At 44.5% G+C, this 15235-nt stretch overlaps 1 protein-coding gene across 6 annotated transcripts in view; it reads right to left on the reverse strand.

The window, feature by feature from the left end:
- Positions 1–15235, reverse strand: part of CNST (consortin, connexin sorting protein) — a 122003-nt gene that overhangs the window by 20653 nt on the left and 86115 nt on the right. For all 6 annotated transcript variants that reach the window (XM_017876213.1, XM_017876365.1, XM_017876280.1 and 3 more), the window contains 4 exons: positions 14462–14576; positions 6539–6560; positions 6272–6368; positions 629–1527 (listed from right to left, as the gene is read on the reverse strand). In XM_017876213.1, the coding sequence (XP_017731702.1) occupies positions 629–1527; positions 6272–6368; positions 6539–6560; positions 14462–14576 (1133 nt within the window). The remainder of the gene's footprint in view (positions 1–628; positions 1528–6271; positions 6369–6538; positions 6561–14461; positions 14577–15235) is intronic.

Here is a 15235-nt window from a genome sequence, read left to right on the forward strand (position 1 = left end):
CTCTACCATCCAGGCTGCCTTGGTGAGGGTGCTGTAGTTTGGATATGGCTTTTATCTTTTCTTTTCCAAACTTTTCTCGTATTATCAAACAATGAAAATGGTCATTTTCCTTAATCTTTTTTTTCAACTTAATATAAGGTTAAAAATTAATCTAGTATCTCTTACATTTTAAAATGTTCCATCCATTCTTTAGACTGTTTTAAAAGATTTTAAAAATATATTAACAAGAGGAGGAAACAGTAAGTACATATCATATTTTATCTGCTAGATGTATGAGAATAAAAATGAGACTTCCTTATTAGAATGTGACTATTCTTGTCTTGATTCCAATTTCTGGAACTGCCACATATCAGTCAGGACTATAAAAAATGGATATATACGATAAGGCTCACTCTAGCTGGAGGCATGCAATAGAACATCTTGTAGTATGAACATTATAATGATTACAAGTCATTTTATTCAATATACACAAATGTAAAAACTACTACTAATTAAAAGCTTACGTTAAGCAGAATTTTCCCTCATGCTTGAGACAAGAGAAAACTTACAAAAACAAGCCAATATTTCATGCATATACATGTTTTTTAAATGCCATTTTACTTTTAACTCTACTTCATCTCTGATTTACCTCTGCAATCTCTATCCTTTTGGCAAGATCATCAAGAGAAAGACAGCTCTCATCAGAAGGCAGATTCTCCTGCAGACTATAGGATGCTTCTTCAGGAGAGAGATCTTGAAGGAGATCAGAGTCGTCGTCTTGGTTATCTTCATAGGAAAGGGAATCTTCAGTATCTTTTAAACATCCTTCTAAAAGGCTGTTCAAATAGTCTTCTGTTTCTCTGTTGAGTTGCTCATCCTTCTCTCCCTTTTCCTCTGGGGCCATACACACCTCTGGAAGCAGTGTGCCTAGGTCAGGTATTTGATTATTTCCACACAGCACATTCTCAGAGCCGTCTGAGTCAGCCTGCGCCTGTGGTGATTTTCCATCACTGTCCGTAAGATCAGGCTGCTGCAGCTCATTTAATTCATTGTTCGCAAGTTGGTCTGTGGGCAACGCCTCAGAAGCATCCCGAAGTGGCAAACGGAGTTCTCTTCTCTGAGCCTGTGAATATTTACCCTCAGAAATCAATGCAGGAGGTATACGGTCACAGCCTGGTAAAATCAGTGTCTCTGTCGCTGACTGGCTGGAAGGAAACACCGCAGGGTCTTCAGCAATGCCCTCTATTCTGGCCACATCCTGGCAGGCCTCTGTCTGAGCCAGCTGCAAGCAACTGTCATCCTCACAAGCATCCTCAGAAGAGTCTGGCCCAGACGGGCTCCCTGCTGTCTCGGAGGACTGGGTGTGGAGCGGTAACGTGGCTTCAGTGCGGCAGAGCAGCTCCTCCCTGTGGTCCTTTCCTGCAGTTACTGAAAGGCTCGGGGCATCCGCCTGCCGGTCCATCCGATGACAGCGGGGACTGCTCCCCAGGGGCTCCTCTGTGCGTTGGCTGTCCTTATTTGGCTCTGTGCCGAGACAAGTTTTATTCTCTAAAGATGAAGAAAATAAATTGTTAAAATTCAAAACAACACTTTGTATGAGAAGGAAAAGAAGGGACTTATGAATATGTGTAATACAACAATATTCTAACCCTTTCAAATGGAAATTCAATCTGTTGCATTATAGTGTCTTTAGGTAGAGGAAATACCTAATATATTTAGTAAATAATCCTTATACATAACAGGGATTATTCAAAAGCATGTGAATATGACTAAATCATTTAGTCCTCATTATAATCAAAAAAGTCATTTTCAAAGGTTTAAAAGATATTCTGAACTTTTACATTAAAATTACATAAAATTTTACATAAAATTACAAAAAAGATATTAGCCTTTTACATTAAAATGAAGTAAGAAAAATTATTTTCAGCACATTTACGACATGGTGTATTGGGCCGGGCGCTGTGGTTCACGCCTGTAATCCCAGCACTTTGGGAGGCTGAGGTGGGCGGATCACCTGAGGTCGGGAGTTCGAAACCAGCCTGACCAACATGGAGAAACCCCGTCTCTACTAAAAATACAAAATTAGCTGGGCGTGGTGGTACATGCCTGTAATCCCAGCTACTCAGGAGGCTGAGGCAGGAAAATTGCTTGAACCCGGGAGGCGGACGTTGCGGTGAGCCAAGATCGCACCATTGCACCCCAGCCTGGGCAACAAGAGCAAAACTCTGTCTTAAAAAACCAAACAAAGAAAAGTAGTATTGGTCTGGTTTACTCAGATTAAAGGAACAAAACTCGGTTCTGTTAAAATTTACAATTTGACCATAATACCACTAATAAATGTGTTTGCAAATTACTTGCAACTTTTTTTTTTTTTTTTTGAGGCGGAGTCTCGCTCTGTCCCCCCGGCTGGAGTGAGTGGCGCCATCTCCGCTCACTGCAAGTTCCGCCTCCCGGGTTAACGCCATTCTCCTGCCTCTGTCTCCCGAGTAGCTGGGACCACAGGCGCCGCCACCACGCCTGGCTAATTTTTGGTATTTTTAGTAGAGATGGGGTTTCACCGTGTTAGCCAGGATGGTTTCAACCTCCTGACCTCGTGATCCACCCGCCTCGGCCTCCCAAAGTGCTGGGATTACAGGCGTGAGCCACCTTGCGGCCTACTTGCAACTTCTTAAAGGGAGGCAGCAAAGGGTAGCAATAAAAAGGATACGTTTTTGCAACAAGTAGAAATGTGTTTGAATTTTAACATCTCTTTCAATTTCTACTTCAAGTAAAACCAACTTATTTTTCTTTCACTTTAAAATGAAACAGTTAAAAACCTCCGTGTGAATAATGAAGAAGTGCATGCATCCATGTTCATCACAGAGAAGCTTGCTCATTCTCGCTTTATTGGTACACTTAGCATTTGTAATTATTTTAGAAGTTTTAACCTTTTTATACTAATATGCTGTTTAACTTAAATAATGAGCCAAAGGTGAAAATAAAAGAGAAAACATGATGATAATTTTATTCCATTTGTTTTTTTTTATTTACTGACACTTTTTCTTTTTTTTTTTCTTTCCTTTTCACCCTGGACTCCAAAAACATATTGATACTTTACTACTATAATTACCAACTGACAATTGAGGCCCACACCATATCCAGCAAAAGGCATTCTCGAAACGTCGGCTTCAGATTTCAGAGCGTCTGGTGCTGAGGCTGCCACCTCAGCTCTGGGCTGCTGAGAGGTAGCTATTCAGTAGAGTTCATAGCACCTCCCCTGACACCCTGACTCAAATGATCAGATGTGGATCAGGAGAAGGAAGAAGTGGTCACCTTTGGGAGAATACAGCCTTCCTTCTCTCTCCCCACCCCAAAGAATCACTCTAAGTTTGTGAGGCTGCAAGAAAACACAGGCACATTTCACTTTCCTTTGGTCGTCTGCTTTGCCACTGGGCTTGCTGGTCTGCCCCTCCCTCTGTTAAAATGGGGGAAGGTTAGAGCAGTGGGGGCCACAGCCAAGGGGAAAGGGGGCCAAGCCACTCCTCCACGAATTCCAGGTACCCAAAGGTTCAGAAGATGTCCCTCGAAACATGTCCACAGGATTCAGAGACTAAATAAGATTGGGGACCACAGTCCCACAGGCACTGTGAAAGCACAGGGCAGAGAGAACCCCCACATCAGAGGAATGGGGTGTGTTGCTTCCAGCTGAGGGTCAGTTACCTAACGGCTGCAAATATCTAGGGGGGCAGCTTGGGGGTAACCTCCTCCGTAGCTGCTCCTGCTGGAGCCACCACACAACCTGGGTTCAGTCATAAGCACCAGTCCAGCGAACTCCAACTAGGAGCAGACTGTGTTCCCAGCCCTGGCAACTGGAGGGCGGGGAAGAGCTTTGAGTACAATGAGATTTAAGTGTGAAAATCAAGTTCAGGATTGAATAGGGCTAAGCTCTAAATAATCAAAATGAGAATATTTAATAGCTTATTAGTAAGTGACTGAAAAGGTACAGAATCAGTCTGAGGTGCCATTCTATGAGTAGGAGGTGGGGTGGGGGACGGCAGCTATGCCACGAAGTACAACCGCTTAAAGTATCGTATCTAATGAACTGAGATATCACTTAAGTGATAAGTAATAAAGACAATGTATGGGTACAATGTATTATTTACAAAATAGCCTGAAAATGGTTGCTTCATCCCATTATTTAGAAATACTACAGAAAATATGGGGAAAAAAACTCCATCATAGTTTTGGAAAAGCCAAGATTTCCAAACTACATTCGGAGAGTCACCCACATTGTCAACATTTCTCGTTAAAACATTGTTCGGTGAAACTTGGGCAACATTTCTTTCCCGAGAATTTAGTCCATACTCCCTCATAGGGTTATTCCTGGGATATCTGGATTGTTGAAGCCTTTGATAAGCCATACAATGCACTTAGCAGAAGTAGGCTGCATTCAATTAGAAATGGGAAGACCCGGCCAGGCGTGGTGGCTCACGCCTATAATCCCAGCACTTTGGGAGGCCGAGGTAGGTGGATCATGAGGTCAGGAGATCGAGACCATCCTGGCTAACACGGTGAAATCCCGTCTCTACTAAAAATACAAAAAACTAGCTGGGCGTGGTAGCGGGCACCTGTAGTCCCAGCTACTGGGGAGGCTGAGGCAGGAGAAAGCCGTGACCCCGGGAGGCGGAGCTTGCAGTGAGCCGAGATCGCGCCACTGCACTCCAGCCTGGGCGACAGAGCAAGACTCTGTCTCAAAAAACAAAAAGAAAAAAGAAATGGGAAGACCCAGGTTCTAGCTGTGAATCAAAGCACCAAGCAAGTGAGTAAACTTGGTACCTCAGTTTCCCCATCTGTACCACATGAATCAAAGCAGAGGCCAAGTTGAAGGAGGTGCTGGGCAGCAACCATGCTAAGTAAGTCTCAAACTCAAACGCACAGGCTGTAATAGCACTTTTCCCAATGTGCTCAACACGGAGACACGCCACACCCACACTGGGCAGCTGTGTTATATTTTTCCTCCTTTAAGATTGTTATGAAGCTCATTTTACAGTGATTTCTGATATAAAAATGACTGGAAAAGGAAAGACAGGAAGAACAGAGTCTAGTAGGACTGACCCAAGGTAACATCCCGAGCTTGTCTCAGAAGTGAAAAGGAGATAAAGTAAGATTTGAAAGAATAAAAAGAAACTTTGCAAAGAGTAAAAGGCTGGCCGGGCATGCTGGCTCATGCCTGTAATTCCAGGACTTTGTGGGACTGAGGTGAGAGGACCGCTTGAGCTCAGGACTTCCAGACCAGCCTGAGCAACACAGTGAGACGTCCATATCCACAAAAATGTTTAAAAATTAACTGGACGCTGTGGTGTGTGCCTATAATCTCAGCTACTGGGGAGGCTGAGGTGGGAGGATTACTTGAGCCCAGGAGGTCGCTGCAGTGAGCCGTGATGGTGCCACTGCACTCCAGCCTAGGCAACAGTGTGAGACTCTGTCTCAAAAAAAAGGTGGGGGAGGGCAAAAGACTAATTATGACATCATCATCATTATCATCATATCACTTCAGGGCAACTCATCCAAAACACCTGACACTTCCTCTTCAATATCAGGGCTCTCAGGCCCAGGAACATAAAGCCTGGAAATATACATTAATAGTAAAATTAGATGTCAAGGGGAAAAAACCCTAAAACATATTTATTTATTTTTATTTTCTAAAGCTTTTATAATGAGCAACATGCCCAACATTTAGAAGAAAGCCTCTTAAAATCTTCTGATATAAGGGCACAAGGTGGTAGGAAATCATCATCAATGCTTTAGAAATAGATACACAAACTAAAGTATATCATATGTTAGTAAACAGAAAAGGGGAGAAATTAAATTGCTATGAATTATCAAGATACAGAGTTTTAAATATCTAAATTGACAGAACAAATTTCTGGTAAAGTGCATACAATAACTGTTGGTTTTTAAACAGAAAACAATGTATGAATGTACCAACGCCAATTCTATTTCAGAGCATTTTGTACCATCTTTGCTTATTCTGTTAGATATATATATAACCACCTACTGAAAACATAAGAATTTTATGTTTTTATAAGAACTTAGATTTTATGGTATCTACTACCAGATGTCTAAAATGTGGAGCTAAACAATATAAAACTCTTGTTTTGCTATTTTCTAGGAAAGGTATATGTACAAAATGTAAGTGCAAAAAAAAAAAAAAAAAAAAAAATCCTTCACAGCAAATCAGGGTTAACACTTGTAAAATATCAGACGAGGCAGGTATCTTTCACGTTGCTCCCTAGCTTAAGTTAAAACATACCTGACTCTTTGGCGGCAGCTCCTCTGTCCTTTGGATCTTCAGACACTAATAACTGCGTAGAGCATTTCCTTTCCTGGGACTTCTCCACAGCTGCTATCTAAAAAGTTTAAAATGAGAAAACCCAACTTTTGGGAAAACCGTTGCGTTAAACTAGGAACCTGAAAATAACCTGGGAAAGGTTTCTTTATTTTCCAAAATAGTCCATACAACAGACATATGACAAAAACATTTTTACTAGAAATATTTTCAAAAGAAACAATTTCTTACCTTATGTTTGGATAAAAGAGGACTGTAGAAAAAAAGAAAGAAAAAAGAATTAAAAAAAAATTACAGCAGCAATACACTTCCAAACAAATGTCACTGAAATGGCTATAAAAAAACACAGCTTCTCTGGATTCTAATATTAGCACAGAACATTTCCACGGCTGAAACATTACCACTGGCTCCCACAGTTCAAAGTGCAGCTATATCATGTGTTAATCTCCTTAGATGGCCAATTACTACTGGAAACCCCCAAAGAAGCTACCAACGCTGCACTCCAAAAGAAAAAAAAAAAAAAGAATGCTAACCTTTTGCTAATAAATAAAGATGATTTCACATACACATATTTTAAAAATTTCAGTTTATGTCATTTTAGTCTAAAATAGATCATAGTTGAAGATAATTTTGTTGGAATTCTCCATGGAAACAGATAAAAAGTATAATTATTAAATGTTAGGGAATACCCAAGATAACAGAATGTACATATCCATTAAAGGTACACACAAAAAATGCTCATCGCCACTTTATTCATAATATTCACAAAACAAGAAACATCCCAAACGTCTACTAATGATAGAATGAATAAATTGCTGCATAGTCATCCAAGAAATCTGTACTGCAATAAAACAGAGCAAACCACTGTTACATGCAACAACATGGAACAAGACATACTGATGGGTGCAAGAATCTAGACATAAAAATCTATATTCTGCATGATCCCATTTATATACAATTACAGGACAGGCAAATATATTGTTATAGAGTCCAGACAGTGGTTACTATTGGGGGTGGGTACGAAGTTGGCAGGTGCATGAGGGAGCCTTCTGACGGGCTGGAATGTTCTGTATCTTGTACCTTGCTCAGACTGGTAGTCACATAGACATATATGTTTATGCAAAAACTCATCAAGCTTGTACACTTTATATATAACTTGAAAATATTTTTAAATATTAAAAAATTTAAGAGTAATGATATGGGGGGAATTATCTAAATTTTGAAGCATAAAGACACCATGCTGATGTCATGTTCAATAAATATTTGTAAGTGAGTTCTTTACCTGCTGCATGAACTACGTGACAATTACCTGGCACTGCCTCACTATTAACAAACAGAGCTTTAGTTTATTCTCACTGATTCTGAGAGAAAACGAGAAAAAGTCATCCATAGAATGGAAAGTCTTTTAGCCTTTGTATGGAGAATTAATGTTCTAAATTCCAGAAATTTGCACTAGTTTAAACACTACTGTGTCCTTTTGTCCTCAGAAATCTGGATCTCCGAATAAGGATTTTTTTAAAAAAAGTAAGTGCCTTATTTATTATTATTATTTAGTTTAAAAAATCCAGCTCCTTGATACAATTCAAGCAACTGAAAATTACCTGGCAAATGCAGTTTTCTTTTGNGAAAAAGTCATCCATAGAATGGAAAGTCTTTTAGCCTTTGTATGGAGAATTAATGTTCTAAATTCCAGAAATTTGCACTAGTTTAAACACTACTGTGTCCTTTTGTCCTCAGAAATCTGGATCTCCGAATAAGGATTTTTTTAAAAAAAGTAAGTGCCTTATTTATTATTATTATTTAGTTTAAAAAATCCAGCTCCTTGATACAATTCAAGCAACTGAAAATTACCTGGCAAATGCAGTTTTTCTTTTGCAAGATTTTGGTTAGATACTATATTCTATTAGCTTTCCAGCATCAGACTACTTTTTTTTTTTTTTTTTTTTTTGAGGCGGAGTCTCGCTCTGTCGCCCAGACTGGAGTGCAGTGACCAGATCTCAGCTCACTGCAGGCTCCGCCTCCTGGGTTTACGCCATTCTCCTGCCTCAGCCTCCCGAGTAGCTGGGACTACAGGTGCCCGCCACTTCGCCCGGCTAGTTTTTGTATTTTTAGTAGAGACAGGGTTTCACCGTGTTAGCCAGGATGGTCTCGATCTCCCGACCTCGTGATCCGCCCGTCTCGGCCTCCCAAAGTGCTGGGATTACAGGCTTGAGCCACCGCGCCCGGCCCAGACTACTCTTAAAAATGTCATGTTTTTACTGCAACACACAAACATTAGCAAGTAGAATCAAAAGCCCTAATACACAGTTCTGTCCATCTGAACTGCTCATCTCTTAACCAAGAAGAGATCAAAATCAGAAGTTAATTTTAAAATATCTAATCAGAAGAATCTTTTGAACCTACATAAGGTTGACCTTTTATTGAGTTCAGTGTAAGAAACTCAATAAAAACTGAGAAAGGAACCTAAGAAATGAAAGATTCTCCCCGGGGCCTGAAAGCCTAGGGGGATGAATAACTCCTCTTTTCTCAGGCCCAGTCCCAAGCCCAAGGCCACTTGTGTGACAAGTGCACGTCAGTGAGATAACAGAAGCAGGGAGAGAGCTAGTTGGAAGACACGTACCCCTGAAGATCAAGAGAGAGGCCATCTAGGTACCACGTAGCAGTTACATCAGACAGGGACACCTCCTGTTTACAGGAGACCATAAAACCTCGGCCCTGTCCTCACGTGGGGCTGATGCCATTTTAGGCCTCAGCCCGTCTGCACCCAGGCGCTCATTAAAACAGCGTGTTGCTCCACACCACCTTGTGCTGTTTGTTGGTGCAGTCTTGGGATTCGAACCAATACTAGAGCCTTGCACCTGGTGCTGAAACCCGGGCCCTTGCTCACAACCTCTGTACCTTATTCCTAAAACTGTCCACTCTCCTTCAATATGTTGATGATACGCTCCTGTGTAGCCTCTCTCAAAAAGACTGCAACGTCCATACTATCTCTCTTTTAAATTGCCTGGCTCGGTGGGGGTACCGGGTCTCCCCTAAGAAAGCACAAATATGCACCCCCTCAGTCACCTCCCTAGGCCTAGCTCTTACCCTGCAAACCCGAGGGCTCACAACCGACCGCATACCCCTCCTCCAGTCCCTCCCACCTCCGCAAACTAAGCAAGAAATTCTCTCTTTTCTAGGACTAGTGGGATATTTTAGGCTCTGGGTTCCCTCCTTCGCTCTACTTGCCAAACCGTTACACTAAGCTGCTAAAGGCCCTCTCCATGAGCCTTTAAACCCTGCACAGCCTATTACCCAACCCTTCCCTCTATTCCAGAAGACTCTCACCTCAGCCCCCGTCCTCACTCTCTCAGACTCACCAGACCTTTCTCCCTCTATCTCAACGAACGGCGTGGAGTTGCACTACGTGTTCCAACCCAGTCTAAGGGACTCGCCCTCCAGACTGTTGCAGACCTCTCTAAACAGCTCGAAACCACAGTTCTCGGATGGCTTGCCTGTTTCCAAGCACTGGTGGCAGCTGCTGTCCTCACCCCTGGAAGTCTAAAACTATCCCTTCATGCCAACCTAACAGTTTATTCAACCCATAACATCAAAGATGTGCGAGCTCACCGCAGTGTACTACGTCTCATGTCTGCCCCACGGCTCCTCCGACTATATGCTCTATTCATAGAAACCCCCCAAATCATCGGGCTAACCAGCTCCCGTCTAAATCTGGCCACGGTCTTACCTGAAGCCACTACCTCCCAAGACCCTGCACACTTCTGTGTGGACACTGTTCAAACCTTTCTTACTCCTTTTCCAAACCTCACAGATCAACCCCTTCCAGATACCTCCTTTACTTGGTTTGCAGATGGCAGCTCCTTCCTACACCAAGGACGCCGACACGCTGGCTATGCTATAGTGTCACCCGCCCACACTCGTGAAGCCGATCCGCGCCCCTAGGCACCACCTCCCAAAAGGCTGAACTCAGCACCCTCACTCGAGCTCTCACTCGAGCCGCCGGACAGCACATTAACATCTATTCAGATTCTCGTTATGCGTTCCACGTAGCGCACTCACACTGGTCCATCTGGAAAGAACGGGGTCTCCTAACTACAAACAACACCCCTGTCATAAACGGCTCTCCCATCAGCAAGCTCCTTCAGCCTGCCAGGCTCCCGCAGAAAGCTGCCATCATTCACTGCAGGGGCCCCCAAACCCCAGATGATCCTGTATCGGCTGGAAATGCGCTAGCAGATCCGGTGGCCAAACAAGGAGCCCCATAACCGTGCAAGGCCAGTTTCTGTGCCTGCCCTTGTTCTTTCCTCTTACTCCTCAGAAGAAGAGGAGGACTTCCAGGCCCAGAACCTCCAACAGCAAGGACCGTGGCACATCAAGGAAGGGCGCTTCCTTCTTCCTCACGCTCAAACAATGCCTATCCTCCAAAGCCTCCACAACTCTTTCCATGTCAGCTACAAATCTCTCTTGCAACGTCTCCACCCTATTCTCACTTGTCCTCACCTTTCCAGCCGTGTTCGAGAGATCACCCAGTCCTGCTCTATCTGCCGCTCAGTGTCACCCCAGGGCTCCCTCTGGCCGCCGCCTTTTTCTAACCACCAAGCCCAGGGTGAGGTACCTGGGCAAGACTGGCAGGTAGACTTCACTCACATGCCGCCTGACAAACAGCTCTGCTACCTTCTAGTCTTCGTCTGTACTTTCTCCGGGTGGGTAGAAGCATTCCCAACAACTTCAGAAGGTGCAAATGTCGTCATACAAACTCTCATCATGCATATAATTCCCCGTTTCGGACTCCCAATATCCATCCAGTCCGATAATGGGCCTGCCTTCATCAGCCAAATTACCCAAGGCGTCTCTACATCCTTAGGAATAAAATGGGTTCTCTATACACCTTACAGGCCTCAATCTTCAGGCAAAGTTGAAAAGGTCAACTCTGTCCTTAAAGCCCAACTCACCAAGTTGGCTCTAGAAACCCGCCAGTCGTGGACGAGAAGTCCCCCTTTCGCCCTCATGAGACTTCGTGCAACACCAAAAGCACCCACTTTTTATAGCCCCTTTGGAATCATGTATGGATGAGCTTTTGTCTCAGGGCCTCCACCCTTACCAGACTCTGAGCCACTCGGGAATTACCTCCCTCCTTAATCATTCGTGAAGCAGCGAATGAGGCCACGCCTCTCCCTGAACACCTCCTTGTCCTGTCAACATAACTGTCTTGCAGGCCCAGACGTGTTTGTCAGCCAACCCGACCCTCATAAAAAGCTCCAACCGAAGTGGACAGGCCCCTACACTGTGATACTCAGCACGCCAACGGGAGTGAGAGTCCAAGGACTCCCCGACTGGGTCCATCGTACCAGGGTCAAATTCACCCCCAAGGCTACTTCTTCCTCCAAAACATTAACAGATAAGTGGTTGAGTGGTTGTCCAGGCCAATTTCTCCTACCAAGCTGAAATTAACCAAAACATTTTCTTTTTCTTAAAACCAAAACACAAGGAAGACTAAACACCTGCTTCCAGATATGGCCTATTATCTACCCAACCGGATGCTGTTCCTCACTTCCAACCAGAAGTCTTCATTCAGGAACATACCTCACCATGATCCTTATACCGTCAGCAGCCGCCCTGCTGTCCACAACAGCCCTTCAGAGCTGCTGTGAGTGCTATTCAGTCTTTCCACCACGGAGGAAAGCTGCGACAATCCTTCACTCAGCATACTCATGTCAACAGTCCTTCACTCACTATACTCATACAGAAAGATCCCGTTGGGGAACCTCAGTCGAGGAATGTGTTGAATCAGGAGTTATTATAAAGTAAAAAATCTAGGAGTATCTGGCAGTTGTAATGGGGCTATATGTCCAAAAGGGAAGCACTGGCGTTGTTTCACCAAAATTGGACAATGGGGAATAAACACTCAAGTGCTCGAGGACATAAAGAGAGAACAGACTGTAGCCAAAGTCAAAGCCTCAAAACCAACAACTACCCCTGAAAATCACCCGGGATACTTCCATCCCTCTATATAAAAACTACGAGCAGACGTATCCCTTCTCAAGCCAGAAAAAAACCTGTCTGTACATCTAGGAAAGCACATCTGGTTCACCATGAATGTGTCTAATCGCTGGGTGTGCGGGGGAGCTCGTACGAGTGAACAGTGGCCATGGCACGGCACAGACATCCCCCTTAATTACTAGCGTTTCAAAACCCCAGCCTCACTTTCACTCCTCAGGAATGCCCGCAGTCCTGGACACCTACCAACCCAGTAAGAGGAACGGTGAGGGCCGGGCGCAGTGGCTCACGCCTGTAATCCCAGAACTCTGGGAGGCCGAGACAGGCGGATCATGAGGTCAGGAGATCAAGACCATCCTGGCGAACACGGTGAAACTCCATCCCTACTAAAAAATACAAAAATTAGCCGGGCGTGGTGGTGGGCGCCTGTAGTCCCAGCTACTCCGGAGGCTGAGGCAGGAGAACGGCATGAACCCGGGAGGCGGAGCTTGCAGTGAGCTGAGATCGCGCCACTGCACTCTAGCCCGGGCAACAGAGGGAGACTCCGTCTAAAAAAAAAAAAAAAAAGAGGGACAGGGAGAACATCCCACAAGTGGACTGATAAAACCCATTGCGCAGTAGGTGAAACCCCTGTCACCAAACCCTAACAGTCAACACCTCCACAGCTGAGTGGTGGCCAAGGTTACCCCTCGGAGCCTGGTCTCCTTCTAACTTAAGCTATCTCAATTGTGTCTTGTCAACAAAGGCCTGGAACTGTATAAATACCACTAACCCTTAGGCCGCACACCCCTGCCTAAGTGCACTATGCGACAATCCCATGAACACCAGCCTACAATGGACTGCCCCTGATGGATTCTTTGGATATGTGGAACCCAGGCTTCCTCATGGCTACCTTATCACTGGCAAGGTACTTGCTTCTTAGGCACAATTAAACCTGGATTCTTTTTACTTCCAAAGCAGGTGGGCAACACCCTCAGAGTCCCTGTGTATGATAACCAGAGAAAAACAGTCCTTAAAGGTAGGAGGAAGCCAAAGACGGCAAGAGGACGAGTGGCCTCCGCAACGGATCATCAAATATTACAGTCCTGCCACCCGGGCAGAGGATGGTTCACAGGGCCATTCCATATACACGCTAAATAGAATAATCAGACCACAGACTGCTCTAGAGACCATCACCAACCGAAGCGCCTCAGCCCTGGAAATGCTCGCGCAACAACAAAACCAAATGCGCGCGGCAATTTATCAACACAGGCTGGCACTGGACACTTACTAGCAGAAGACGGTGGGGTCTGTGGTGAGTTTAATACCTCCAACTGCTGTCTTAACATAGACGATAACGGAAAAGCGGTTCTAGAAATCGCCTCAAACATCGGAAAAGTAGCCCAAGGTCCAGTCCAAACCTGGACGGGATGGGACCCGGCAAACCTTCCAGGGGGCGGTTCTCTAATTTAGGAGGATGTAAAACGCTGGTAGGGACGGGCATCTTCACCACTGGGGTCCTCCTGTTTCTCCCGTGTTATCCCACTGATAATGAAAGCCATTAAAACTCTTGTTGAAACTACAGTAAACCGCCAGACGATCCAAACCATGCTCCTGCTACAACGGCACGGTGGATGCCAACCCGTCTCTCAAAATCCCCAAAATTAAGTTTTTTCTTTTGTTTCGGAGGTGCCCACGCCAACCCCTATGTCATGCTTGAAGTAGTTAGGCCCAGTCCCAAGGCGCCACTTGCGCCAGCAGTGTGCGTCAGTGAGACAGCAGACGCAGGAAGTGGGCTGGCCGGAGGACACCTACCCCTGCGGATGGAGAGAGGCCATCCGGGTACCACGTAGCAGTTACATCAGACAGGGACACTTCCTGTTTGCAGGAGACTGTAAAACCCCTGCCCCATCCTCACGTGGGGCTGACGCCATTTTAGGCCTCAGCCCATCTGCACCCAGGCGCTCATGAAAACAGCGTGTTGCTCCACAGGGCCTTGTGTCGTCTGTTGGCGCATTCCCCGGGTTCGAACCAATACCAGAGCCTTGCAATAATTATATTATGCCCATCTTAATGTCTCCAGTTGAAAACATTAAACAAAGAAATGGATACTCAATGCTATAATGCTTCTTCAATATTCTACTCCAACTCATTCTAATGAAATTCTGATATACTTACTCTTGATGTGTTGCACAAATTTTAGTAAGCCGTTCAAAATCTTCACCATTAAATCCCTTTTCTGAATTCCTTAGAGGCGTGACTGTCTGTGGTTGCACAGTTTTCCATTTTGTTTCTAAATTTAAAGTATTTGTTAGTCACTGGCTCTTACAAAACATATTTAGGAGCAAAAAAACAAAAACAGTTAACTAGCACCACTCATAAAGATTTGCACGCAAAATTATCTTCTCTAACAACCCAACAGTTAGAAATAGCTAACTTACTACTTTTCAGTATAAGTAAATATCATTCTAGAGACGAAATGAGCCAGTAAGGCATGAAATGTGATTAGGAAAAATGCAAATAGTTGCAAGTATTCTTTTCTTGCCATTGATATGAAGAGCAAAATACAAAGAAAAAAGTCTTCTCACAATAGAACAGACTTGTGGTAAAAATGCTATTTTCTTGGCCGGGCGCAGTGGCTCATGCCTGTAATCCCAGCACTTCGGGAGGCCGAGGAGGGCGGATCACGAGGTCAGGAGATCGAGACCACGGTGAAACCCCGTTTCTACTAAAAATACAAAAAATTAGCCAGGCGCGGTGGCATGCGCCTGTAGTCCCAGCTACTCCGGAGGCTGAGGCAGGAGAATGGCGTAAACCCGGGAGGCAGAGCTTGCAGTGAGCCGAGATCACGCCACCGCACTCCAGCCTGGGGGACAGAGCGAGACTCCGTCTCAAAAAAAAAAAACAACAACCTATTTTCTTTGCAACATTAACTTGTCTATGGAAACATCT

This window comes from Rhinopithecus bieti, unplaced genomic scaffold, assembly GCF_001698545.2.
Source record: "Rhinopithecus bieti isolate Rb0 unplaced genomic scaffold, ASM169854v2 scaffold_187, whole genome shotgun sequence".
Lineage (NCBI taxonomy): Eukaryota > Metazoa > Chordata > Mammalia > Primates > Cercopithecidae > Rhinopithecus > Rhinopithecus bieti.